The 26,964-nt window shown below is 46.9% G+C and overlaps 1 protein-coding gene across 1 annotated transcript in view; it reads left to right on the forward strand.

Moving 5' to 3' along the window:
* The window catches only part of Myh13 (myosin heavy chain 13), a 46,460-nt gene extending 26,507 nt beyond the window's left edge, over positions 1-19,953 (forward strand). The window contains exons 23-39 of the mRNA XM_021211430.2: positions 624-769; positions 878-968; positions 1,717-2,106; positions 6,671-6,797; positions 6,881-6,999; positions 8,820-9,016; positions 9,781-9,964; positions 11,004-11,169; positions 11,803-11,927; positions 13,059-13,367; positions 13,449-13,652; positions 15,504-15,629; positions 15,914-16,084; positions 17,462-17,566; positions 17,652-17,747; positions 19,288-19,422; positions 19,855-19,953. Of these exons, the coding sequence (XP_021067089.1) occupies positions 624-769; positions 878-968; positions 1,717-2,106; positions 6,671-6,797; positions 6,881-6,999; positions 8,820-9,016; positions 9,781-9,964; positions 11,004-11,169; positions 11,803-11,927; positions 13,059-13,367; positions 13,449-13,652; positions 15,504-15,629; positions 15,914-16,084; positions 17,462-17,566; positions 17,652-17,747; positions 19,288-19,422; positions 19,855-19,869 (2,706 nt within the window). The 3' untranslated portion in view covers positions 19,870-19,953. The remainder of the gene's footprint in view (positions 1-623; positions 770-877; positions 969-1,716; positions 2,107-6,670; positions 6,798-6,880; positions 7,000-8,819; positions 9,017-9,780; positions 9,965-11,003; positions 11,170-11,802; positions 11,928-13,058; positions 13,368-13,448; positions 13,653-15,503; positions 15,630-15,913; positions 16,085-17,461; positions 17,567-17,651; positions 17,748-19,287; positions 19,423-19,854) is intronic.
* The last annotated feature ends 7,011 nt before the right edge of the window (positions 19,954-26,964 follow it).

A 26,964-nucleotide genomic window follows, 5' to 3' on the forward strand; every position in this document is an offset into this window, starting at 1 on the left:
TAGAGCCTCACGCTAGCCAAGGATGTAACTCAGTGGTACAGCATGCACGAGACCCTGACTTCCATCTCCTGTAACACCTCAAAAGCGGAACAGAAAAACAGGCCAGGAAAAGGAATCTTTTTTTCTCCTTCATGATGAGTTACTGTTCATGACACAAGAGCCAGGTTTCAAGTTAGCTGGTTTTATTCCCTCTATGGCTTCCTGGAACTTACTCTGTAGACCAGGCTGGCCTCAAACTCAACTCAAACTCAAATAGACCTTTCATGTTTCTACTTTAATAAGGCCAGGGTGAGTGTGTTCCCTGATACATCCTTCTTTTCCTGTGCCTTGCACACATACTTAAGTTTCTTGCCTGACTACCCTCAGGGCTGAGTGACACGGGTAAGGGAGGGGTGATGGGCCACCACTTATCCTTATAGGAGTTTATGGCCTGTGACAAGCCAAGTGGGAATGATCTGAAAAGAGGTACCAGGAGGCCCCCAAGATATCCAACCCCTAAGATACAGAACACAGAAGTGGAGGATGAAAGGCTGGCTTCCTTCCTTCTGGAGCTGGTGGTCACACAGCATGTGACTGTGCTGTCTGATGTGAGTAAGCCTGCTTCTCCACCTGTGTCTTCCCAGCTCGAGGGCAGCTTGGAGCAGGAGAAGAAACTTCGGGCTGACCTGGAGAGAGTGAAGAGGAAGCTGGAAGGAGACTTGAAGATGTCCCAGGAATCCATCATGGATCTAGAGAATGACACGCAACAGTTGGAGGAGAAACTGAAGAAGTAGATGACTGGTGTTCTATACCCTCCATTTGGATCTGAAAGCCAAGCATGCCTCCCTTTAAAAAGGCCCATGTTTCACTCTGTTTCATTTGATCAATCTGCTTGCAGGAAGGAGTTTGAAATGAGTCAGTTACAAACCAGAATCGATGATGAACAAGTCCTCAGTCTGCAGCTGCAGAAGAAGATTAAAGAATTACAGGTGAAAGTGCCAGGCCCTTCCTCGTCTCGCAGCTGCCTGCAAGTGCCCAGCTTGCTCTCTCCCATTCTTCATTTCCTTCTTCTGCCATTATATGCGGGTCTTTCCTTTCCTTCTTTCTCCTCTCTGCTTCAGCAGCACATCAGTTTTTGAAATAAATAGTTTAAATTTTCTGAGTGGCACATAAGTATATATATCCTTGAAAAGACTCAGACTGTGACCTAAATGGCTAATCGTCGTCACTAAAGGAGTACTGGCCACTGTCCCTAAGCCCAAGGCCTGCCAGTCTTCTGAGAAGGAACTACCAGTTTCAGGTGGATGTGGACCTTTGAGGATCCTTTTTCTATGTGTTTATGTATATATTGAAGACCTGGAGAAGACATATGGTGTATATGTGAAAACTCATTCACATTCCTTCAGATTTTCAGCATGAATCTATCCTAAGCACAGGGTGCAACTTATCTCTTTCACATATTGGCGTGTTCTGTAGGGCTTTCCCTAGTAGACTTGCTGCAGCATTGAGTTGGTGCTTGACATTACAACAAGGCACTCATCAAAATGATTGATCATTCCCCTACTGATGGAAACATAGGCTCTTTCCAAACAACTGCCATTGGCCTTTTGTCCCCCACTAAATCATAATATGTTCTCAACTTCGGGCTGCCTTCCCCCCTCCCCTTAGCACCTAGTTGCTCCTGAAATGGATTACTCTCCACCCTGACAAACTTCCTAATTGCAATGACACTTCCAGGCCCGCACAGAAGAGCTAGAGGAAGAAATTGAAGCAGAGCACACGGTCAGAGCCAAAATTGAGAAGCAGCGCTCAGACCTTTCCCGGGAACTGGAAGAGATCAGCGAGAGGCTGGAAGAAGCCAGTGGGGCCACTTCAGCCCAGATTGAGATGAACAAGAAGAGAGAGGCCGAGTTCCAGAAACTTCGCAGGGACCTGGAGGAGGCCACGCTGCAGCATGAAGCCACAGCAGCCACCCTAAGGAAGAAGCACGCGGACACCGTGGCGGAGCTCGGCGAGCAGATCGACAACCTGCAGCGGGTGAAGCAGAAGCTGGAGAAGGAGAAGAGCGAGCTGAAGATGGAGATTGACGACATGGCCAGCAACATTGAAACAGTCTCCAAGTCAAAGGTATCTGGCTGACTCTCTGGTCTTGGCAGCCATGTCTTCTCACCCCTTGAGCGAGTAGAATTTGATACTCCAAACTCACGGTGTGTCGTAAATTGTAACCATCTTCCTACCTCTGTTTTTTTTTCTAACTCTTCAAATTCTTTCAAGTCACATGCCCTAAATAACTGAGGCTACTATAACAAAACACCTTAGACTGGGCAATTTTATAAATAACAGAAGTGCTGCTTGCAGTTTGGGAGCTGGGAAGCCTGAAATCAAACAACCGTTAGACTCAGTGTCTGGCCAGGGCGCTCTCTCTCTCTCTCTCTCTCTCTCTCTCTCTCTCTCTCTCTCTCTCTCTGCTTCAAAGATGGTGCCTTTCCCCAGGTCCTCCAGTGTCAGAAGGAACAAGGGAGCTAGCCCTTACCTACTTGTTTTTGTTTGTCTGTTTGTTGTTTTTGAGGAAGGTTCTCCCTGGCTGGCCTGAAACCCTATGTAAATCTGGCTAGTCTCAAACCCACAGAGATCTGCCTGCCTGTGCCTCCAGACTGCTGGGATTAAAGGTGTGTGCCAACACATCCATCTTCCCACCTCTTTTTTAGAGACCCTTACTTCCTATAAAGGTGAATTCCTCCTGACCTAATTACTAGCCATCCCCCACACACCCTACTCCCCTCTCTGAGTCCCCACCTCTCAATGTATGGAGATTTAGTTTCAACTTAGGTATTTGTGGAAAACACAAAAATGGAGAGCAATGTTGTCCCAGCTGGTTGAGCGATCTGCCACCATTAAGGTCATGATACTTTTTCTGACTTTTCCAATCTATCTGGCATGCACAGGAACTAAATTGACGGGTTGGCTAACACCTGGACTTTGTGAGCACAGTTTTCTCTATACCATCTTCTTACCCCACAGAATTTCACAGGGAGAGGCCCTTGAGACAGATGTAACAGTAGAATTGGATGTCTTGAAGAAAAAGCACAAGGGACTAGAGAGATGGCTCAGTGGTTAAGAAGAATGCATTGCTTTTGCAGAGGACCCGGGTTCATTTCCCGGCACTGGTAGTTCACAATTGCCTATTAGAGCAGCTCCAGGAGATGTAGTGGTTATGACCTCCGATGGTATCTACATCCATGTGCACATACCCTGCCCCAACATGCATATACAAAAATAAAAATAAGATAGATATTTCTAAGAGAAAGAAAAAGCCCAAGGCAGACATGGTGGTGTACACCTGTAATCCCAGCACTTAGGAGGCAGAGACAGGTGGATCTTTGAGAGTTAGTTGACAGTCTGGTCTAGATTGTGAGTTCCAAGACAGTCAGGGCTATACAGAGAGACCCTGTATGGGGTAGAGGGGTAGGGGAGTTCAAAGTCATCCTCAGACACATTGTGAGGACAACCTGGGCTATATGAGACCGTTCTTGTCTCAAAAGAAGGAAGAGGAGGAGGAGGAAGAAGAAAAGAAGGAGGAGGAGGAAGAGGAGGAAGAAGAGGAAGAGAAGGAGGAGGAGGAAGAGGAGGAGGAAGAGGAGGAGGAGGAAGAGGAGAAGGAAGAAGAAGGAGGAAGAAAAGAAGGAGGAGGAAGGGAGGGAGGGAGGGAGGGAGGGAGGGAGGGAGAGAAAAGCGGAAGAAAAGGAAGGAATAGTCATCCCTTAATATCTGCAGTATTTGGTTCTAGGGCTTCCATGGACACCAAATCCATGGTACAGGACCTTAATTGGATGGCAGAGAATATGTGTACACCCTCTCCTGTGCACACCCTCTCCCGTGCACACCCTCTCCCAAGCACACCTCTTCTGTGCACACCCTCTCCCTTGCACACCCTCTCCTGTGCACACCCTCTCCCGTGCACACCCTCTTCTGTGCACACCCTCTCCCGTGCACACCCTCTCCCGTGCACACCCTCTCCCGTGCACACCCTCTCCCGTGCACACCCTCTACTGTGCACACCCTCTCCCGTGCACACCCTCCCATTTAAATCTACAACTCACACTTCCTTGGATAATGTAAATGCCGTGAAAGCCATTATGCCCCATTATTCATGGAATAACAACCAGAAGGAACAGTCTGGGGTGTGGTCACCTGTGACCCCACCACTTGAGAGACAGAGAAGGTGGATTACCATAATCCATGTCATAGAGAGTTCTAGGCCAGCCAGTTCTAGGCTACACATGGAGGCCCTGTCTCAAAAAACCCTAGAACTAAACTAAAGCTAACATCATTTTCATATGCTGAGCACAGATCCGTTTGTTTTAGTATTTTCAATCCTCTGGGGTGTTTTGTTTTGTTTTGGGATTTTTGGTTTTTTTTGTTTTTTTTTTTTAATGAAATTTCTCTGTGCAGCCTGGGCTGGCCCCTGAACTTGTGGCAGTCTCCTGCCTCAGCTCCCAAGTGCAAGTGCTAGGATTTACATATGTGCACCACCACTCCTAGCTGTTTTAATTGGTTTGGATCTGCTATGAGTTCCGTCTAAGGACTGACCTGTGACTACTGAGGGTTATGTGGACACAAAGTTAGGGGAAGAAGCAGAAAATGAGCATTATTTAGTTGCTTTTTTTCTCTTTCTTTGAGACCATGGGGATTGGGCCTAAGACCTCAAACATGGACAATCATCCTGCTCTTTGGTCAGATCCCTAGACAGCACGTTAACACAGATGTTAAAAATAAGCAAGAAAAGACATACATTACTGAGGTGCTGAAGGCATGGCTCCCTTCCCTTCGAGAATATCTGGAATATATTCTGTCCCTACATGGAACTTCCCAGGGCTCCTCACTCTCCTCGGGGATCATGCAAATGAAGATTCTGACATTTAAACCCAACCACCTTCACAGCAAAGCTGCCTCTCTGTGACTTCAGAGAGCAACCATAGCCTTCTTGATTTAAGAGTTGTTCTCATCCCAGGATGTCCCAGGATGCACTTGGAACTGGGACAAACAGGGCTGGGAGAAACACCACTGGCCCCAGTGGGGATGTGGGTCTCTCAAAGAGGGTTCCAGAAGGCCAGGGAGTGAACCAGAAGAGAAGTAGGAGGTGAAGTCAGAAAAGAAAAATAGGCTTGTGGAATCTCTCTCTCTCTCTCTCTCTCTCTCTCTCTCTCTCTCTCTCTCTCTCTACCTGTCTCTGTGTCTTTCTGTCTCTGTTGTGTCTCTGTCTGTATGTCTCTCTTTCTGTGTGTGTGTGTGTGTGTTACTTGAACACAGGGCCTTGCACATGGTGTAGGTAAGTGCTCTACCCCTGAGCTATCACCACAGTCCCTTTGCCATCTATTTTTACATTCTGTTTTATATAGTATTGCTTTCTTTGTTTTTTAAGATTCATTTTATTTGGGGGTGGGAAAGCATGCGTGTGCAGGTGCCCACAGAGTCCAGAGCATTGGATCGCCTGGAGCTGTGCTTACAAATGGGTGGGGGCTGCCTGACAGGGGTGCTGGGAATCAAATTCTAGTCACTCCCTGTCTTAGTTCATTTCCTATTGCTGTAGTAAAATACCCGAGGCTCTGTACTTTATAAAGAAGACAGCTTTATTGAGCACCTTACTGAGAAGATATGCCAGCATCTGTTTAGCTCAAGGAAGGACAGCACATGACAGCACACTGTTGGGAGCATTTGTTAGAGGAACATAGATGCCAGTCAGTTTTACACCAGCTCATTCTCATGCCTACTAATCTAGCGTTAAGAAGCTAGCATCAATCCCTTGGGTGAATGGTACCCAAATGACCTAATTACCTCCCATGAAGCACCACCTTTTAAAAGTCCCATCTCCCCTTGATACCACCACCCCAGAGGCCAAGTTTCATCTCACGGCATCCTTCTTCTGAAATAGCTTATTGTTACCATGTCCTTTCAATTTTCAGGTCCAGCCTTTATTGGTTTACATTACTTTAAGTCATTTTATCCTTTGCGTTTTCTTTTTGAGACTTATCTTTCCTCTCAGACCCTGCCCCCGCTGGAGGTCTTCCACAGGTGTCATCCCCAAACAGGTCCTGAGCTCCTTGAGGACCATCTGTGGTCTAATAGCCCTTCTTCTGCTGCACATGTCTTACAATTTCCAGTCTAAAGGAAAGAAAGCATGTGCTCACTTTATTCTATATTTAATGGGGAAGGAAGAGAAGTGACAACTACAAGCAGACACGAGGCTGGGGTAGTGTCATCCTAATCTCTATAACCCACCCCCCAGGACCCGCTGTAGTGTTGAAAGAAACACTGCGCCATGTAGGCAGGGCTTCCGGAGCGTCTCCATCTTTCAGTAGACTTGCTTATCTTCCAGCACGATCCCAGGGATCCTGTGAATGGCATCGTAGCAGAAGCTGGTTTGCTCATCACTGGATGCATGCATACCAAAGCTGACACCCTGCACGACTGCTGATTAAAGAGCCACCACCCACAAAAATAAAGTAAATCCAAAATGATAACGATTCTTAAAACCAACTCTCATCTGCTCCATGGTTTCATCTAGCCCAACAAGAAGCCAGACGATCAAAACATCCCATTCGTTGCTGGGCACCAGAAACCCACTTCCCCATTCCCACTGGTGTTTTGTTTGTTTGTTTGTTTGTTTGTTTGTGTTTGTTTGTTTTTTCAGAGTAACATGGAAAGAATGTGCCGGTCTGTGGAAGACCAGTTTAACGAGATCAAAGCCAAGGATGACCAACAGACCCAGTTAATCCACGATCTGAACATGCAGAAGGCAAGGCTGCAGACCCAGAATGGTGAGGATGGCAAGCCTCCAGGGCCCGGTGGGGACGTGGTGGTTGGCAGTCGGCCATGCTCAAGCGGAGCGTCTGTTTGGCAGGCGAGCTGAGCCACCAAGTCGAAGAGAAGGAGTCTCTGGTTTCGCAGCTCACCAAAAGCAAACAGGCCCTCACCCAGCAGCTGGAGGAGCTGAAGAGGCAACTGGAGGAAGAAACCAAGGTGAGGCTGCCTCTTTAGGGAAACAGCTGTCAGATAAACCTGAGCAGCCAAGTAATGGGACCCTCGAGGGAGGGTGATGCGAGCTGGGTAGCTTAGAGGGAAGACTGGTCAGAGACAGCACAGTGGCTTCATCTCTCCCTGCCCTTCAGTGTCATAATAACTTCTTCCTGAATGACAGGACCTCTCCCCAGGACTAGAAAGCCCTAACAAGGCACCCCATCTCCTTTATGTCTCCATCTCCCATGGGGTGGCCTGATAAATGTCACCTCCAGTCAAGAGCTCTACTACTGCACTAATTAGACCATCTCATGCAGAAATCACCCCAGCAGCTTAGAATGTCATCCTCTTTGTGGGCTACCTCCTGTAAGATAGGTTCTTAAGTATCCTTTCTCCTCAAAGACTAAATGGCTTCATGTTATGTTATGTTCATGTTATATTCATGGCTTTATGTTAACACCTTTGGGTTAACTTCAGTCATCTAGATGCAGTCTATAATACATGTCTACCCACTGATCTGTAAACGGATAGGAACGATCTCCTCTCTTCCCCCACTGTAGCTGAGAACAGTAAATAAAGTCTTGCGAGAGCAGTGTCCACAGTAAGTGCTACTGATGCTAGTGTTGCAGCCAATACCATAGGAACCTAGATGTTCAAAATCCCGCACGAAGGAAGTTTGCTTTGATCTGGTTGAGACTGCTGTGGTGTGGGAGAGATTTGCAAGGCAGCCTTTGAAATTCCCTTTATCTTTCATTTCTGGCAGAGAGCAGTGCTGCGTTTATCTCTCATCTTTCTATTCTGATGGAAGGTTTTTGGTGGGCTCCGGCCCAAGGAGGAGTGGTGAGAACCAGAGACTGAACAAGTAGTGCAGGTCTCCAGAGGCCAGAGGCCGCCCTTCCCTGACTCTCACTGCAGCAGTAAGGCTCCTTCCTTAAGCAGAGTCCTGTGTTTCATGGTCTCTTCTAAAACTGACAAAAAAAATGCAGACATCATGGTCCTGGGTCAACAAAACTCTTCTCTTGGGTGGTGGCACCAGGCAATGCATTGCAACCATTAAAATTACAGTGAAACCTTTGCCCTGTCCAGAGGGCAATGAGTGGGAGAGGAGGCTCCGGGCATCCGTTCACACCAGCAGTCCTCAGGGTGGGGATGCTGGCCCCTGGAGACCCCAGAGGATGCTGTAGCTGTTTCATGGTCACAGCATCCAGGTCTCACTGCATGAAGTAGCAAGATGATTGACTTTTCAACTGTTTCAATTCTTGCCTTTACAGCCACTGAAAGGCTTTGGGCCTTTAGCAGTTACTATTACGTAATTAAGAAGCAGAGGGCAAACTTCAAGCACAGAGCCACAACATGCAAACTGTCCAGATAGATGCTCATGCTGATGTTTTATGTCTGTTGTGTAAATTTCTAACATTTCTTATGGTAATTTGGGAGGGCACTGAGGGAGGATTTTACTATGACCTAGAACTCACCATGGGGCTCAGACTGCCCTTGAATTCACCACCCTCCTGACTCAGCTCTCTAAGAACTGAGATTAGAGCTATGTGGTGCCATGGCTGGCTAAATAGTAATACCTTTCTCTTTACTGTGGGGCAATAATTTCTTTCTATTTTTGCAACAATTTCTTATAAAAGTAAATACAATTATGGAGAGAATTTTTAAAAGTCAAACATTAGGTATACTGATAAGGCAAAAATCTGTGAAGCAACGTGGAAATGTTTCAAATTGGGGAATCATTCAAATTGGGGGAAATGATTTTCATATCTTCACTGGGAAGAGGCCCATGTGAATTCGCAATTGGTTACCATTGTAATCCCCAGGCCAAGAACGCGCTTGCCCACGCCCTGCAGTCCTCCCGCCACGACTGTGACCTGCTGCGGGAACAGTACGAGGAGGAGCAGGAAGGCAAAGCCGAGCTGCAGAGGGCGCTGTCCAAGGCCAACAGCGAGGTGGCCCAGTGGAGGACCAAATATGAGACAGATGCCATCCAGCGCACGGAGGAGCTGGAGGAGGCCAAGTATGACCCAACTTCCCCAGGGGAGAAAAAGCCCTAAAAAAAAGATCCAAAAGGGCAGTCTCTGCTACCTGGAGAGAACTTCTCTCTTTCCTTTGTAGTTTGTTTGTTTGTTTGTTTTGTAAAGATTTCAGAGAGGATCCCCACTATCCTGGGGACTGTCTTTCTGTCTGGATCAGTTGGTGACTGATTATAGACTGACTTTGCCACTAATCATTTCAGGAGTATTCTGGTAATATAGACATGGAGTGTGTTCTGAGAAATGTGTCATTAGAGATTTTATCATGAAAATCTTCAAGAGTCCCCAAACCTCAATGGTATGAAAAGCAGTCCTCCATATGGGATCAAGAATCTCAGTATTCCTGACTTTTATGAACTGCTACTGGCCTAACAAAGCACCCCACTCTATAGTAAACTTCTCTTTCATAAGTGGAACAGAAAATGTAGCACAGACAATACCTAGCCCAGTGACCCCGCTGTTTGAAGTATAAAGTACTCAGCACCTATACAATGTTGCCTGTGCACAGTAGCTTTGGTTACAGTGTTGCTAGGTAACAGGGATTTTTTTACTTCTCGCATAGTCTTACTGGACCACCATTGGTTATGTTGTTCATGGCACATCATTACCTGCACATGACTGTACTGGACCCTCCACTCACAGTTCGGGTCTCTAGCCTCTTCTAGACTGTCCATTCTCCTTCAATGTGATGATTACTTGCTAAAATAGCCCACTCTGCTGAGACAATACCAACATCTGGTCCTCCTAGGAAAAAGCTGGCCCAGAGGCTCCAGGAGGCAGAGGAAAACACTGAGGCATCCAACTCCAAGTGTGCCTCCCTGGAGAAAACCAAGCAGAGGCTTCAGGGAGAAGTGGATGACCTGATGCTGGACTTGGAGAGAGCCAACACAGCCTGCGCCACCCTGGACAAGAAACAAAGAAACTTCGACAAGGTCTTTCCCCAGCTGCTTCATGGACATGGTGGTCTCTGCGGTAGACTTTGACATGTGCATTCTAAGCTGCACACAACCAGATCCTCAATTACTAGTTGGAAGACTGAGGGAGTTTCTTTACTTTTCTAATGGGTTCTCCAAGGGAAATTTTAATCTAAGCTAATTCAAAGTCTGATGAGCATGTCATGTAGACTGAATATCTTTAACCCACACTCCAAGTCTAAAATTTTGAGCACCACCGTGTCGCTACAAAGGGAAAAACATTCCATGTCCAATTTCATGTGATGATTGGTGGTTAAAACATGGGCATGCGTAGCTGGGGAAATGGCTCAATGGGTAAAAGCACTTGCCACTCAAGCATGAGAAACTGAGCTCAGATTCTCAGCAGAATACACACAGCATGAGTATCTGTGATCACAGCGCTCCTACCGGAGGATGGGAGGCAAAGACAGGGAAAGCCTGCATGCTAGCTAGTCTAGCCGACTTAGCATCTCCCCTCAAGGTGGGAGGTGAAGACTAATATCCAGGACTGTCCTCTGACCTTTGCTCACACCTACATCATGCACATACAAAGTGTCCCTCACAAACATATTGTACATGTAAACACACACATGCACATCATATGCTCACATGCAGCCTCATACACACAATCATGCTCAAAGTACTATGTAACATTTCTTATGACCATCATGTAGGAAATGAAACAGAAGTACATTTTGTGTGGAGCTTGGGTCTCATTTCTAAGGTCTCCCACGTCTACACAAATTCTCCAGACATTCTGAAATCTGAGAAAAATGACCTGTCGGATCAGTAATGCTCAGCCTGTCTTATATTGAAGAACTCAGCAGGGCACCTGTAGAGACATCTGGGTTTGGAGTCCCTGGTCTAGAGTAGAGCCAGCCTTCTTCTGTTGGTCTTCAAGGATGGGAGGGTGAAACTTTGGCATTGCTCACTGCCTGTGCTTGGATGATCTCTCCCAAGCCTCCCCTCCCCCCCCCCATCTCTTCTGTTTCCCATGTTTCCCATCCTCTCATTGCAGGTCCTTGCAGAGTGGAAACAAAAACTGGATGAGAGCCAAGCCGAGCTGGAAGCTGCCCAGAAAGAGTCCAGGTCTCTCAGTACTGAAATCTTCAAGATGAGGAATGCCTACGAGGAGGTGGTGGATCAGTTAGAGACACTGAGACGGGAGAATAAAAACCTGCAAGGTGAGCTCCCTCCGGAGCACAGCTGGATTATACTGTTCTCGCTTCTCCTGCCAACTCCAGCCCCGACTAGACACAGCTTCCCATGACCTTATCACATCCTCATCCATCAAATCTCAAATTTACTAGTGTTCCCTAAGGCTCAGACCCTCTTCATGCAAGGTGCAATGGCCCCTGATTCTTCTTCTGAGGACTGGAGCTACCTAGTGAGCTGCTAAGCCTGCTGCTCTTACAATACAAGAGACTTCAGGGATTCTAGTCTTCGAGTGACCTTGAGTCCTTGAGCGCATTACTAGAGCTCTTAATAACTTCAGACTTCTGATGGATAAAATCAGACAGCATCCAGGTTCCCCTAAGTCTCTGCTGATTCTGAAAGACCCAGAGTCTGAGTTTTCTGGTCCTTCTTGATGTGTATACTTAAGGTCATAAAGAATTCTCTTCTTGTTCATTCTCTACATAGTTCAGGTGAGGCAGCACTTCCATGTCTGTGTCTCCACTTCATCAGAACAGCTTCCCGTGGTCTCTCCTCTGTAAATGGCATAAGTGAACTGCCATCCCCTAACTTGTCTGGCAAATAAATGCCTATGCCATGAGCTGGAGCCTTTTGAAATCCTAAATCAAGCCTGTCTTTTGCAGAGGAGATTTCTGACTTAACAGAGCAGATTGCAGAAACGGGCAAAAACCTCCAGGAAGTGGAAAAGACAAAGAAGCAAGTGGAGCAGGAGAAGTCTGACCTCCAGGCTGCCTTGGAAGAGGTGGAGGTCAGTGGCCTGTCTGGAATCAGATAGGAACCGGAAAGAGCACCCATCCACCACACGGAGGCTTTCCAGCCAGAGGCTTGGAGTCCCCACTAGGAAGAGCAGTCAACCAGCCCTGGGCCATTTATCCCCTGGTGTCTTTTATCCTATGTCCCCCTTTGAGAATAAATGTATTCTTAATGTCCTCAATATCTCCTTCTCAAGGAAGAAATTGTTAGTCATCAAGTATCCCAAGAGCCAGCTCAGTTTCATACAGAGTCATACAGAATCTTTGGCTACCAGGAATCCAGTGTCATCAAAATAGACCCAGAGTCTCCTGGTTTCATGATCAGTAGGGGGTCTGTACAAACAACCAGCCAGCTGAGGTGTTTCTGGAATTTGGCTCATGCAGGAAAACAGGAGAGCAGTTGTCCTGAACCTACAGAGACTAGATAAGCTCCTGAATTATAGTCATTATTAAATACACTATTTGTTTAAAAAAAAGTATTGTATTTACCAGCTCAAATGATGTTCTGCCCCTTTCAAGACACAAGATTATTAAATAGCATATACAAAGTTTTATTTGGACTTTCTCTACTCTTGGGGACACTCACCAACCCACCAAATGCTCAAACCTCAGAGCACTGTGTGAGCATCACAATGCCATATTTAGCATAGTTTGAAAGAGAATGATCATTGAAGGTGATGCCCAGGTATAGTGGCCCATGCCTGTAACCCCAGCATCCAGAAGGACCACGAGTTTAAGAACAGCTTGGGTTGGATATGAGGTGATCTGACTGCGATATTTGTCACCCAGTGATTACTAGGGTTGATGCCAGATGATGCCTTCCCCCCTCATGGCACCATGAACATCCCTTCCAAAGCTGCCTGCCCAGTCAAAAAGGACAATTTACCCCAAAGAGGAGGACCGGTCTTCAGTCAAGGGGTATATAAGTAGCAATTCTCTCCTGTTAGAACCTCCAAAAAAAGTTCTCAGGAACAGCCAGGGTTACATAGTAAGTTCCAGGCTAGTCTAGACCACATAACCCTAGAGGGAGAGAGAGAGGGAGAGAGAGAGAGAGAGAGAGAGAGAGAGAGAGAGAGAGAGAGAGAAAATACAGTGTTACAAAATTCCTGTTGCTCCTTTGTTCTTAGGGTTCCCTGGAACATGAGGAGAGCAAGATCTTGCGAGTCCAGCTAGAGTTAAGCCAGGTAAAATCTGAGCTTGACCGCAAGGTCACAGAAAAGGATGAGGAAATCGAACAAATAAAAAGAAACAGCCAGCGTGCTGTGGAGGCCATGCAAAGTGTGTTAGATGCTGAAATCCGAAGCCGCAATGACGCACTGAGACTGAAGAAGAAGATGGAGGGAGATCTCAACGAGATGGAGATTCAGCTGAGCCATGCCAACCGCCAAGTGGCAGAGACCCAGAAACACTTGCGCACAGTCCAAGGCCAGCTTAAGGTGAGCACCAGCCAGTTCGGCAGACCTATGGGCTCATGGTTCAACCTGAAACTCTGCCATAACTCTTGGTTTCCCTTGAAGGATTCCCAGCTGCACCTGGACGATGCCCAGAGAAGCAACGAGGACCTCAAGGAGCAGCTAGCCATTGTGGAGCGCAGGAATGGCCTCCTGCAGGAGGAGCTGGAGGAAATGAAGGTGGCCCTGGAGCAGACAGAGCGGACCCGCAGGCTGTCAGAGCAGGAGCTGCTGGACTCCAGTGACCGTGTCCAGCTGCTCCATTCCCAGGTACACTGCCTTCTCAACTCAGGTCCACCCTGGGCAGTGGCTTAGCCAGATGCTTTCCCACCTAAGGTAACCACTCCCACCTCATGGTCCATGGGGTCAGTGACAGGGCGGGCGCAGGAACAGCAAAGAGTGGTGTGGCACAGATAGAGCCTTGGCAAGGAGCTCCCAACTCCTCCCAGACTAGCAGTCAAGACCAAGCCAGGAAAACTTTGACTATTAATTGATAGAGCTCTGAGCTCTGTTTGATCAGAACGAAAGATGAAAGATCTTGCAGGCTGTTAAAAATGCAGGTTAAAAAACCCTTATCCAAAATACACGTGGCAGGTTTACTCAGGGCCAAAAGTGTTTCTGCTTTGGGACGGTTTGCATATGTGAATATTTGCACAGGCATAATGAGAGAGAGTGGAAGTTGAGGACAAGCCTAAATCTGAAACTCATTTCTTTATACACAAACCCTAAAGGTGATTTTTGACTATGGCTCATTGCATGAGGTTGGATGTAGAATCTTGCACTTTGATAGCATGCTGCTACTCAAGGTTTTAGAATTTGGATCTTATCTGAATTTCAGAAGTTCAAATGAGAATGAATGCTCAACCCATAACTTAAGCTGAAATTTTGGGACTAGAACCCCCCCAAAAAAACTATTTTTATTAATTTTATTAAAAATTAAAGGTACTCGATCTAAAATATAGAAAGCATAAGCAAAGAAATAGAAGGAAAAATCAAATGCTCAATGCATTAGGATGTCTCCTCCTTAGATCTTTGTGAATTACGTAATATTATACTTTTGCAAAACCTATCTTTCACAACTTCTTCCTTTCATTTAACAATGTGTCCAGAATATATTTCTAACTCTTAAATTAGTTTTCAATGTTGTGGGTTTCAATAGTTTAAAAAAGAAAGCAGGCTATGAAAATTGTATATTATGACTGCAATCAATCCTTTATGGCTGGCTATTTCAAATTGTTACCAATAAAATTCTTTACTCTTATAAAGACTAATTAACATTGTCTTTAATGACTACAGTTTTGCATTCATCTGTGATAACTATTGTCAATATTTCTCAAAGAAAATAAAGTTCAGTGCTAAAACAGTAAAGGCATTTATATATAACATATATATATATATATATATATATATATATATATATATATATCCCATGTAAATTACTTCTTAATACTTTCCCAAGTTTTATTCCCATCTATTGCCTCCTGAGGACTCTTCTACAAATTCGAAAAGCCCCTACCTGTTAAATCTCCACCAACTTTGTTGTTGAAGCAGCCATCCCTGATTAATTATTATTATTATCATTGTTAGTTATTTTTTTACTAATGATGAGGTAGATCATTTCATCACTCGAGTGTCCGTCATATTTCTTATGAGTTTCCACTGTTTATTCTCCTTGCCCCCTTTTCTTACTAATACATCTTATTTATATAAGGACGAGATTGTTTTTCAAAGATAGATAATGTTTTCTAGTCTGTCATCCCTGTTCCTGTTTCAATTCCATGCATGGCCTACTTTAATCAGTAGAATTATTTTTCATCCTGCGTAGATGAGTCCATCAGTCAAGTTCTTGTTCCCATGCCTTTTACTGAATAATCTATCCATCCTCAAATGTTTGAAATTCTCCCTTTATCATTTACCCAATTTTCTGATGGACAGCTCTTGGCTCTGTCTCAGAACTTTCTGTTCAGTCAGGAGTGATATTGTCCCCAGCAGAGCACTCATGTGGAAGATAAGAAGTGATCATGGCTGTGATTCGGTTCCCTCCCCGCCCACTGCCCTCCCTCCCCATTGTTTTAAGTGCCCATATGAAACCTTCACCCCCCAGATCTAATTTTTTTGTAGAACACGAGCCTGATAAACACCAAGAAAAAACTAGAGGCCGACTTGGCTCAATGCCAGGCAGAGGTGGAGAACTCCATCCAGGAGTCCAGAAACGCAGAAGAGAAGGCCAAGAAGGCCATTACCGACGTAAGCATCACGCTCTGCAGAGATGGCAGTGGGAGATGAGGAAGGAGGACTTCAGACCCAGGGCATGGCAAGGGGGTTTCATCTCTTCTGAGCACAGTCAGTCTTTGGTGGCTTCCTGGAGAGATGTAGGGAGAAATAGGGTCACTAGAGGGGCAAAGTGGGGCATGATGACTGGGGGGGGGCGGGGAGGCTCAACACTGTGCTCAAGATTACAGCATTGTCTGTGTGCTCTGGGTGGCGCTGGGGGGGGGTATCCCACTGATGTGTCCCGTGAACTGACCCAGGCTGCCATGATGGCGGAGGAGCTGAAGAAGGAGCAGGACACCAGCGCCCACCTGGAGCGGATGAAGAAGAACCTGGAGCAGACGGTGAAGGACCTGCAGCACCGTCTGGACGAGGCTGAGCAGCTGGCGCTGAAGGGCGGCAAGAAGCAGATCCAGAAACTGGAGGCCAGGGTGGGTGATGTGAGAAGGCACTGGCTTTCCGTGTGGCCTTGTTTCAGCCATCTTGGGTAGTGCCATGAACCATAAATTTAGATTTAGGTACTGGGAAAGCCTCCCCTCCCCTCCTCAGGGTCTTATTGTGTAGAACTCACAGTGTAGATCAGGTTGGCCTCTAATTCACGGAGATCTACCTACCTCTGTCTTCCCAGTGCTGGCATTGACAGTGTGCACCCACACACTCAGCCAAGAGAACGTCTTCTGATGCTCACTTCTTCTTGCCCATGTAGATTCGTGGTTATACACATACATAGGGAAGGTGATCTATGATCGTGAAATTCCCCACGTGGGCATGGTTTCTAGTTCTGATCAAGCTTCGTTTTGATAAGCAGTGCTCCTGCTGTTCTCTGTCTGTCTCTTCATCTCAGATTATTCTCTTTCCGGCTTTTCTAATCTCTATGTGCAACTGCAGTTGTGGGGTACATCCCACGCCCTCTGCAAAGGGAGTTTAATTGGTGTATCTCCCTCCAGATTAGTACACTGGAGAAACTTCACCTCCCCAATGCCAGAAGTCACTCGCTTTCTGAGCATATTTCACAGTGACTCATTTCCATTGCTGATCATTGTTTTGTTTCCTCAGCCTCTTGATTTTTCCCTTCAGATCTGTGTTGGGTTATTTCAATCATTTTTGAAATGGGCTGCATAAACAATTGACATTTCAGAGACGGGCTGCGTGGAGGAGGTTGTTAGAATATCTCTTTTGTTCCAGGGAAGGAGAAAATGGAAGAGTGGGCAGGGATGAGGAGGAGGAGGAGGAAAGAGGAGAGAATTTTCCCAACAGGAAGTCCCTGGTACAATTGTTCTTTATCTGAGTCTCCCTAGAACATGGCCGCTAGGCACGTGGTTCCCTCTAAATATGCAAAGGTTTTAATGTTTTTATCCGTCTCCTCCAAGTTAAAAAAAAAAAAATGCTTCCTTTCCTTTCCCATGAGGAGGAGCTTAGGCCCATCCTTTTGGAGCCCCTCCTGAAGGGAAGGACTAAGTCCCATGATACCTTCCGGGTTTTCCTAGCTTGGCCAGGAGCCTGAGGTCACCTTACCCTCAGACAAACATGTTGAGTGTCCTCCAATGCCAGATGCTCAGTTTCACAAGTCCAATAAACTTACAGAGGCCTGGAGGGCTAGGGCCTGGAGTGGGACGTTACAAGACCTGATGAAAGAAAATGGGGCTCTGTTTGGCAGAGAGCCCAAAGGATGCCTGTTCCCCGCTGGGAGCTTTCAAAGTTGATCTAATGAGTCCCGAGGTCACCTTAGGATGACTAACATGAGAGTCTGTGGGAGAAAGATAGTAGCTGTGACCTCACTTCTGGGGTATGCTCTGCACCCCACACAGGTGCGGGAGTTGGAAAGCGAGCTGGATGCTGAGCAGAAGAGAGGAGCTGAAGCTCTGAAGGGGGCCCACAAATATGAGCGCAAAGTCAAAGAGATGACTTACCAGGTAGCATGCTCCAGATCCCCCAGGCCTCGCTATGTGGGGCTGATCCCAGAGCTGAAGGTCTCTGCTGTTGGTGCTCTGTTTATAGGCCGAGGAGGACCGCAAGAACATCCTCCGGCTCCAGGACCTGGTGGACAAGCTGCAGGCCAAAGTAAAGTCCTACAAGAGGCAGGCAGAGGAGGCTGTGAGTATAGGAGGTCCCCGTGTACCTTGTCACCCAGTGGGGTGTCCTCATGAGGCCTGAGTGGGAGCCACTACCTGATCAGAATTACGCAGAGAGTCCCAGGTCTGACCCGGCACCTGCAGATCACACACAGAAACACCCACCCTTCCTGTTCCCTTGGTCTATGGTTTGAAATCTTCTCTACCTACAAGTTTTCTGTACCCTCATAACTCCCAACTCCCGCTCACCTCCTTCTCCAACTTACATCTCTTTATCCAACCCCACCCTGGTTTGTTCTATCCACCCCAGAGCATCTTAGTTTACTCTGATGACCTTGCAGCATCCCACTCTCCCTGACCAGACAGACCAGACCAGACCAGACCAGACCAGACCAGATGACCACCTACTGGCACTGGTTCCTGCCCTCCTGCTCTGAAACACCTCATCTTAATGCTTATTATCCCCGACACACACACTCTACATTCCTAGTCCCCATCCTACCCCAAGCCTTCCTTAACAACGCCCTCATCTCACACTCCCACTCCGTCCCTGTTGAACTGCCTCCTGATCAAACAGGTAAAATCAACAGGAAAAACAGGAGATGGACCAACACCAGGGCTTGGAAAGATGTCATCCCTGGGACATTGGGTCTGAGGGCTACAAATAGCAAATTTCCGGGGCCAAGATGAGAAGTAGCTTTTCTTTTTATAGAAAATAAATCATACAGGCTGGTGACACTTGGCCTGTGATCTCCAGCATTCCCCAAACGGAGAGAGTCTGAGACCAGCCTTCACTGCAAGGAGTTAGCCTGTCTTTAAAAATTAAATGAAAAGAAAAATGTCGGCCTAATAAGGTTAAACTAGTTGTCTTCAAGAAGTTCTCTGATTTTATAGCTAAATGTGTTAGTTAACTCTCCAAAGTAAAAGGGCCCTCTAGAACGGATCCTTTCCCGCACTGCCTTGCCTTTGGGATTGTAGTATTGACTGCAGAGCATCTCTCAAGACCAGTGTTTGGAGGAAGAACTGACTGGTGTATGGCCTTTGCCTTTGCCCCCCTCCTTCCCTGCTCAGGAGCCTGGTCAGTTACTTTAAATAAGAACACCAGAACCAGCTAAGAGTAGGGGGATTGTGCACATCAGATTAGTAGAGTCCCAGCAGGACGATGCAGAACCATATAATAGTCTTCCCAGATACATGGTAATTATCAAAAACAAAACAGAAGGGGCTTGGGCCAATGGCCTGATGCCTTCGGGTGCTTTGAGTATACTCTGGACCTGGGTCATCTCTGGGTTGTATGCATGGGAGAGTTATTGTAGAGAGGGAGTTCAGGGGGCCATGTGATGATCCTTGGAAGAAGAACAAGAAGAGCTTGCAAGGAGCCCCAAGATAGCATAACACCCCAGCTGTGAAGGATGCTTTCATCATTCTCAAAAGAACTCATCTTCCCTCACCACTGTCAGAGGACCCAAAGCTCACACTTTCCTGACTCCCCCAACTCCTCAGGACCCCAGAGTTACAGAGAGGTTCCACAGCCGAATAGCCTCCATCTTCTTTCCATGCAGGAGGAGCAAGCCAACACACAGCTGTCCAGGTGCCGGAGGGTCCAGCACGAGCTAGAGGAGGCTGAGGAGAGGGCAGACATCGCTGAGTCTCAAGTCAACAAGCTAAGGGCCAAGAGCCGGGATGTGGGAGGCCAGGTAAAAGCAGACACCTGAGAACTGTGTCTTCCCAACTGGTTCGTCATACCTACGAACCGACAGACCAACCAGGGAGAGCTTAGAGGATGCCTTTTGGTGCCTTCATCCTTAGCACTGGTCAAACTTGCACTTACACCATTTTAGCATAGACTTGTATACCAGGCTCTTGCATGAGGCACAGGGGGACAGGCATGTCATTCCCCTGTCTCCCTGTTGATAGTGACGCACTCTAGGAAGCCTTTGCTTTTCAGGTGCCTTGTCCTGTCCCTAGCAGCTTACCTGGTTTCTTTGTCAACACAAAGGGAGACAAAGCCATTCCTTAAAGCCATTTTTCTAAAGTTCCAGTCTTTGCACCTGCTCTCCTTGAAGGGGAAGCTGGGCCTCCCGTGGAGTTTGACTCATTTCCTGTGTACAATTTCTTTTCTCCCACAGAAGATGGAAGAATGAGGCTCTCCTGAGGCTCGTTGCCATGGGCCACCTCCGGGAGAGGAAAGGGAGACTGAGAGAAATAAACCCTCCCGTACACTCAGCATCCCCTCTGCTGTGTTTGTTATTGTGGGATTGAGTTCCAGATTCTTGCCTGCTTTGTTGCACATGGCAAGAAAGTCAGAAATGGGGAAACGTGTTTGCCTCAAGTAGAAAAGGTGACAACCCAGCCTGTTGCCAGGTGAACTTCCAGTTTCTACAAACACTTTAAAATAAAGACCAGGCTAGGGGTCTCACTGGGAGAGCATTTGCCTGATATGTGGGAGAGACTCTAGTTTCCATCCTCAACACCACACACAAAAGAAACAAAACTCAAACCAAAGACCCTGTGTCAGGCCACACCCGCTGCCCGTTAAAATAGCTCTCCCCGGAAAGATGAAAGCTAACAAGGGTGGGTGACAACAGAGAGATACAGAAACTCTAGTGCACTGTTGCTGAGGAAGTGAGTGGGCCCCACCACCGTGGAAAGCAGTGTGAAGGCTTCCAAGAGAGCAAAAGCAGTGGCCTGGTACTGCCCCGCCAAATTCTGAGGTCAGGAGCTTGACAATGATATTACACTTCTGTTGCCCTCAGACTTATTCACAATATCCAAGATATGGAAGCATCCCTTGTCTAAATGTCTGTGCTGGATGAATGCAGTTTGCAAATCTGTTGTCCATAACAATGGTGGTCAGGGCTGGGGAGACATCTTTGTAGGTAACGTGCTTGCTGAGCAAGCCTGAGGTAGTGCACGCCTGTAACCCAGTGCTGAGAGGCAGAGGCAGAAGGACCTCTGGAGCTTATTAGTCAGTTCATCTACCCACTAGCCAACTGGTGTCCTCCCTATCCAGTGAAAGACCTTGTCTCAAAAGATATGATGAAGAACAATAAAAAAAGGATGTCATACCTGACCTCCACATGCTCAGATGTACATGTATACAAAGACCCACACACATATCATGCAAACACATACAACAGTCGTGCCCGGATAGGCAACAGACTATTCTTCAGCCTTTAGGAATAAGGAAATCCCATTGTTTGTGGTAACATGGATGAATGCAGAGGACACCAGGCTAAGCGAAACAAGCCAGGCACAGACAACCTGGAAATGATGTCACACGTGTGTGCAATTAAAACAATCACCCATAGAATCAGAGTGGTCATTAGAAAGGGTTAGAAGTCGGAGGAAGTAAGAAAATGTTGACCAAAAGAAAATAAGTTTCAGGCGTACAGGATGAATAAGTTCCAGAGATATGGTGGTGGGCACAGCAACTCATCAATATATATCTGAGGTGCTAAGGCACATAAAGAAACAACAACAAAACAAGTTATATACCTTAGCACTATAAAACTCTTATTGGTCTATTACATATGAGAGACCTCAATAAACTTAAAAAATAAATACTGCAAGAAAGGAAAGAAGGCCGGGTGTAGTGGTAGCACAAGCCCTGAATTCCAGCACTGGGAAGGCAGAGACGGGTGGAACTCGTGTGAATTCAAAGTCTTCCTGATCTACAGAGTGAGTTCCAGGACAGTGAGGGCTACATAGACAGACCATGTCTCAATAAAGGGGGGAGGGAGATGGAGGGGAAAAGGGAGGAGTAGTGGGAGGGAAGGAGAGAGAGGGAGAACACATTGGGTAACTATGATTTTCTTCTTAGGAATACATAAGTCTCACAAATTGGATTTTCTATCTTCTCCCCTAAATTAGCTGAAGGTTCAGTGGGCTCAGATGACTCAACACTCCGTTCATGTCCAGGGCAGAATGGAAGTTGGTCCCTGGAGAGCAGACTCCCAGGCCAGTGCTCCTCACTGAACCGCTCTGCCTTTCCTTCCCACACCAATTAGGATCTGGGCTGTACAGATCTCTGGTGCCCACTAGAGGGCATCTGAGCAAGCAGTAGGAATCATCAAATCCATTCACTTGCAGCAAGTCAGACACACTGGGGAACTATAGACTGTGCCTTAGTCCCCCACTCCCTGACGTGGGCAACTCTTCTCCACCTGCCTTCATCCTCTTCAGGATGTCCAAGGCAAAATGTCAAAGGGACAAACTGGGCCTGGAGAACTTCTGAGTTTCAAAGTTCAGGCTGAGACTGGGTCTACTCACCATCCCCTCTCCACCCAAACAGAAGCCCTTTAGTCTCAAGGCTCTTTGGGGTCCTAAAGGGCCTCCTGATTTTCGTTGTGCGATTGGCTGGTCCTGGATGATGGTATGGGATGAAGACCATGACAGACAGCTTATGAGCCAATATTAGATACAAACCTCAGCCTGACCACTTACAGACTCTTCCTGTGCAACCTTGGATTAATGTATGTTCTCTAGACTTGACTTTCCTAACTGGCTACCTGACCTGTACAGTCAGGAGCACAGGCTCTGACGTCAGCAAACCTCAATGGAGGAATTCTGATACTGTCCCATGTAAGCTGTGTTGCCTTGGGCAAGTGGTTCTCTCTCAACCTTTGTTTCCTAATTCTTTAGGATGGGAGAAAAAACAATTCTAGCCATGAATCTTTATGCTTTAAGGATTGATTTGATTAGATGATGTGTAAGTGTCCATGTACACATATATGTGCATGTACAGGTTCCCATGGAGACAAGAAGAGGATGATGAATCCTATGAAGATGGAGTTATAGGTATTTGTGATCCACCCAATGTGGGTTCTGGTGTCTGGCCACGAGTCCTCATGAATGAACAGCAGTACACCCCCCAACTGGGTCTCACCCTGCTAGAACTCCATCCTTCCCAATCTAAACTTGCTTCGTGACTTAATCCTCAGCTTTTCCACATGCTAAATAGGGTGTAATCAAGCACTTCCAAAGTTTATATTTGAGATGCAAATAAAAACATGTCAGGAATACACTTGGCCTGGAGCCTGACATGCAGAAAGCACTCTAATATTTTTATATTGTCATGGGAAGGGTTGTGATTTCACCCTAGGAGGTTGGGGGGACACAGGTCACAGGCCTAGTGGGTGACAGTCTCTGAGTCTGTGACTTTCTCTATGGGTCTCCTGCGGTTTGAGGAATTAACTTGCCATGCTTGGAGTCTGAGAAATTGCTATGGAACCATCATCCCTCTTCGGTAGCCCAAAATTTGAGATCTGAATTTCCTACTCCCAGATATCCCCCCCCCCATTTACCTGAAGCTCCACAGGAAAATGTTACTCTCAAGTCCCTGCACCGAGTTTCTAGTCCCTGCCTGGGTCTCTGTTGAAGGATAAACAGTGCCTATTTCCTCACAGAGTAGTGTTACATTTTTAATCTCACATCATGAACCCCAATTGTGCTCACCAACTGGTCCTCTCATTCTGCTCCCTTTCTTATGACCTCCCTACCCACCCCCCCCCAAAAAAAGAAGGAAAAGAAAAGAAAAAAGAAAACTATCAAGATCATTCTGTGCTGTCTGTTTATTTATTGGAGCACGGTCAGATCCCTAATATCCAGCCTTCCAAGGGAAGGCGAGTCTTTCTCTATCTCTCCCCCCACCAGAAGCCATCAAGCGAGGAGAACTGTGCAGCCACAGAGAAGGGCAGCTTCCCTTGCCCAGGGTTATCGACACGACTTCAGGAGACAGCCACGGACATGAATGCAGCCCCTGGTCACATCGGGATCACCGACCCACTCATGGATGGCCTGCAGCTCCCTTAGAGGGCTGCACACGCCACCCACACCAACGCTCATCCCCAGACGGCAAAGCCCAAGGACGTCACCAAGGCATCAGACAGCAGCACAGACTGCACAGGTCCACATGGATCTCAGGCTTCATGGTGGCTCGGGGCAGCAACATGGACCACAGATACTAACATGGCCTCTAGTGGCAACATGGACCACAGTGGTCCTTCAAAGAGGTCCAATCCAGAAAGTGAAACTTTCCTTATCTTGGGCCTCTGATGTTGCCCAGAACTAGGGTGGTGTGTTCAGGGGCTGAATCTGTATTTGTGTGAGCTCCACGCTGCTGCTACCCTACTGTGCAATGAGAACATGTTTCCCCAACCATCATGCCTCCAGTTCCACCTCTCTCCATACCACACACACAGCTCCATTTTCTCTCTCCCACCTCTCCATTACATATTTGTTCACCATAGTGGTCCCCTTACTGTTTATAGTCACTATTCAGGTTACCGAGTGAGAGGGAAGAAGAAGGACTGACTGACAGATGGAAGGATGGACAGATCTATAAACACATGGCAGTCTTATATGCCAAGCTAAGCTACCAAATATACCCTGTAAAAATTAAGTAACAAGAGAATTTCCTTTCATGGGACTGAAACAGTAAGAGTGAAGATGAGGTTCATGTCCTGAATTTCCCTCCTCTGCATCTATGTGTTAATTAAGGTCCAACTGGAAACTGGGACTGGTCCTGAATCCTTGGGTCCTTTTGGATCCCTAACTCTCCTTCAAGGTGCAGATGAAGAGGAAGGGAACCTGCCACAAGCTAGGGAATACATAGCATGGAAGCAAGAAAACTCAGTTGTCCCAGTACATCTTTACTTCCCAAAGTCTGTGAGCAAGTCAAGAAACACCTCGGAGTCTCAGCATGGAATAAGAAGTCTGATTATCCATCGCCTGCCTGCTTGTTGGGCTTGCTAAAAGATTCCTATGTAACAATATGCAAATGATTCCCAACTCTGCAACCCTGCCCCAAATGAAGGTGGGATCATTGCTGTCACTTGGCTACCAATAATGATAATGATAGTTCTGCTGTTATTACTATTAATTATTATTCAGCATTAAAACCTAGGTATGGAACGTGGACTTTGAGTCCTACCAAGGGCACTGAGGTCTCCTACCCTGGTCTAAAGCCCCCTCCAAAACAGGACTTTGCTGCCACCTTCTGGCTATGGAAAGAAATGCTTTGCCTTATGCAAATGATCTGGGGGTTAAACACATGATTTCTTGGAAGAGTGGGGGCCAGAGGTGTCCTTGAGAATCATGATTGTCTGTTCCTGGTCCCTGGTTCTTCACATGAGAAGATTCAGATTGGTAATAGTACCTGTGAATCTGTTGGGACAGTGTCAGAGTCAGACACCCACACCAGGTCTCTTGCATCCCAGACCAGGGCTCCCTCAAAATGACTATCCAAGGACAAGGGCCCTGAAAACGTCAATGAGACTTGTAAGACAAGTGGACCGTGCCACCAGACATAAAAGCTGGTAAGGTTGAGCAATCCCAGACCCCAGGAAATCTCAGAATTGGGAATGGTAGGCATGGGGCCAGCTCCCTGCCAAAGCGCCTGATCTGGAACACTTGGCAATGATACTCCACTAAGAAGACCATGACATTCAGTCACATAGCATAGAAACCTGGAGTTCTCCATGCTAATAAGGTATCTAGATAGGCCCCAAGTGGTTAGCCAATAAGCTTCCCTCCCTGGGCATTCCTTCCCTCAGAAGTTATCTAATCCCTGGTTCACCCCGAGTAAGATGTATACATTCACATCTTCAATCAAATAAAGCAGTTTGGACAAGGAAGGACCAGCTCCTTCATCAAGGATCGCTGCAATGGGAGGCCTTTATTATAAAGAGCTTCGGCTAAATCTCTTGGAGAAATCTTTCTTTCTTCCAGCCCCTCCATACTCTCAGCACTCACTGGGGACCAAACCAGATTCTGCCCCCAGTCCTGGGCTCAGCTATCCCCTTCCTGCCTGGTGCATAGGGAAAGCACAGACCCTCAGACCTCTGTTCTCAACTTCCCGTGGTCCACAACGGCATCTGCATACACGGGAGGCTGGGAACAGCAATATTCATTACAGACCCCACTGTTTCTCCCCTGGAAAAAAATACAGGCTGGGCCCCCTATCACAGACTGTGCTCTGCCTCCCCTGAGTGGCTTGCAAGTGGAGCTCAGGCACCCCAGTGACAGTCATGCAGCTCAACAGAGACTGCTGTTTGTGGATGGCCCTTATTTCACAGGTAGGGGAGCACAGGACCGCAGCCACAGCCTGCTCTAACACCCCCTTTCTCATCTAAGGAACCTCTGTCAGGCCAGAAATGATGCCTTGGTCCTGCCGAGGAAGCCCCTGACTTCTAGCAAGGATGAGTAGAAAGCAAACAGCAGTTCCAAAGGTAAGTTCTCTTTAACTTTTCTCAGACCCAAGAGAAGAAAAAAGCTAGCTAGCTGTTGACTCTGTGGGACTGTACCATTGCTACCCCCTCCTCACCCTGTTCAGAGCACCCAGGATGTTGACAATGATGTGCTCCACTGTACTTTGGCTTGGTTGGGTCCTGACAGCAGGGAGTCAGGATGGGAGAGCAGAGGGAAAGAGGAGACTGGGCCCAGTTTATCCCCGGCATTCTTTGCTACAGCCAAAGCACCCATTGCTTATCGGGTGTCCCAGGCTTCTCTTGTCTCCAGGCTCTGGTAGGTTCTTCTCACTTCCTGAGAACACTGATACATTAATGGCAACCCGAGCTTGTCAAGTGCAGCCCTGCTGGGCCTGTGGTGTCCCATGGTTGGCCTACACCTTTGTAAAAAGTCTCTTCCTCAAATATTCTCCCTAGTGCACTAACTTAGATGTGTTATCTGCTTCCTATGGAAAATGGCTGATGCAAGATCTCCCCTATTCTACACATGTACATTGTGGGCTTATAGATTTTCTGATGGAGGTGCCCGAGCCAGGAAGAGTTCTTGCTGCTTCCCAGCTATCAGTAGATCACAGTCCTATGCAGGCAGGCAACAGTGCATTCTGTTTCCTTACATATTTCAACCTGTCATCGATCTTTACTAAAAACTGACGAACCTACGAAGAGGCCATCCTTCCCATCAAAGTGATGTCAGTGGTGAGCAAGAACCAGTTTGCAGAGCCAATTATAAAATGCAGGGATTCTGTGAGCCAGCCATTGAACTCAGGCATTAGTAAAATCCTAGGTCATAGAAACTTAGAGTTAAATGACTTGCATTAAAACAAAAGCCAGATATCCAAGGCCAACCTTTCTTAATGACCTATGACGTTTTATTACCACTAATCTCTTGAGGTTATCTACGATCATGAAATCTGTGCGGTGGAAATGCTATCTAATGATGTGCTTCTTCATCTCCCCACTTGGTCACGTGATATCGCTTCCCTGAAATTA

This window comes from Mus pahari, chromosome 14 (assembly GCF_900095145.1).
Source record: "Mus pahari chromosome 14, PAHARI_EIJ_v1.1, whole genome shotgun sequence".
NCBI classification, from domain to species: Eukaryota; Metazoa; Chordata; class Mammalia; order Rodentia; family Muridae; genus Mus; species Mus pahari.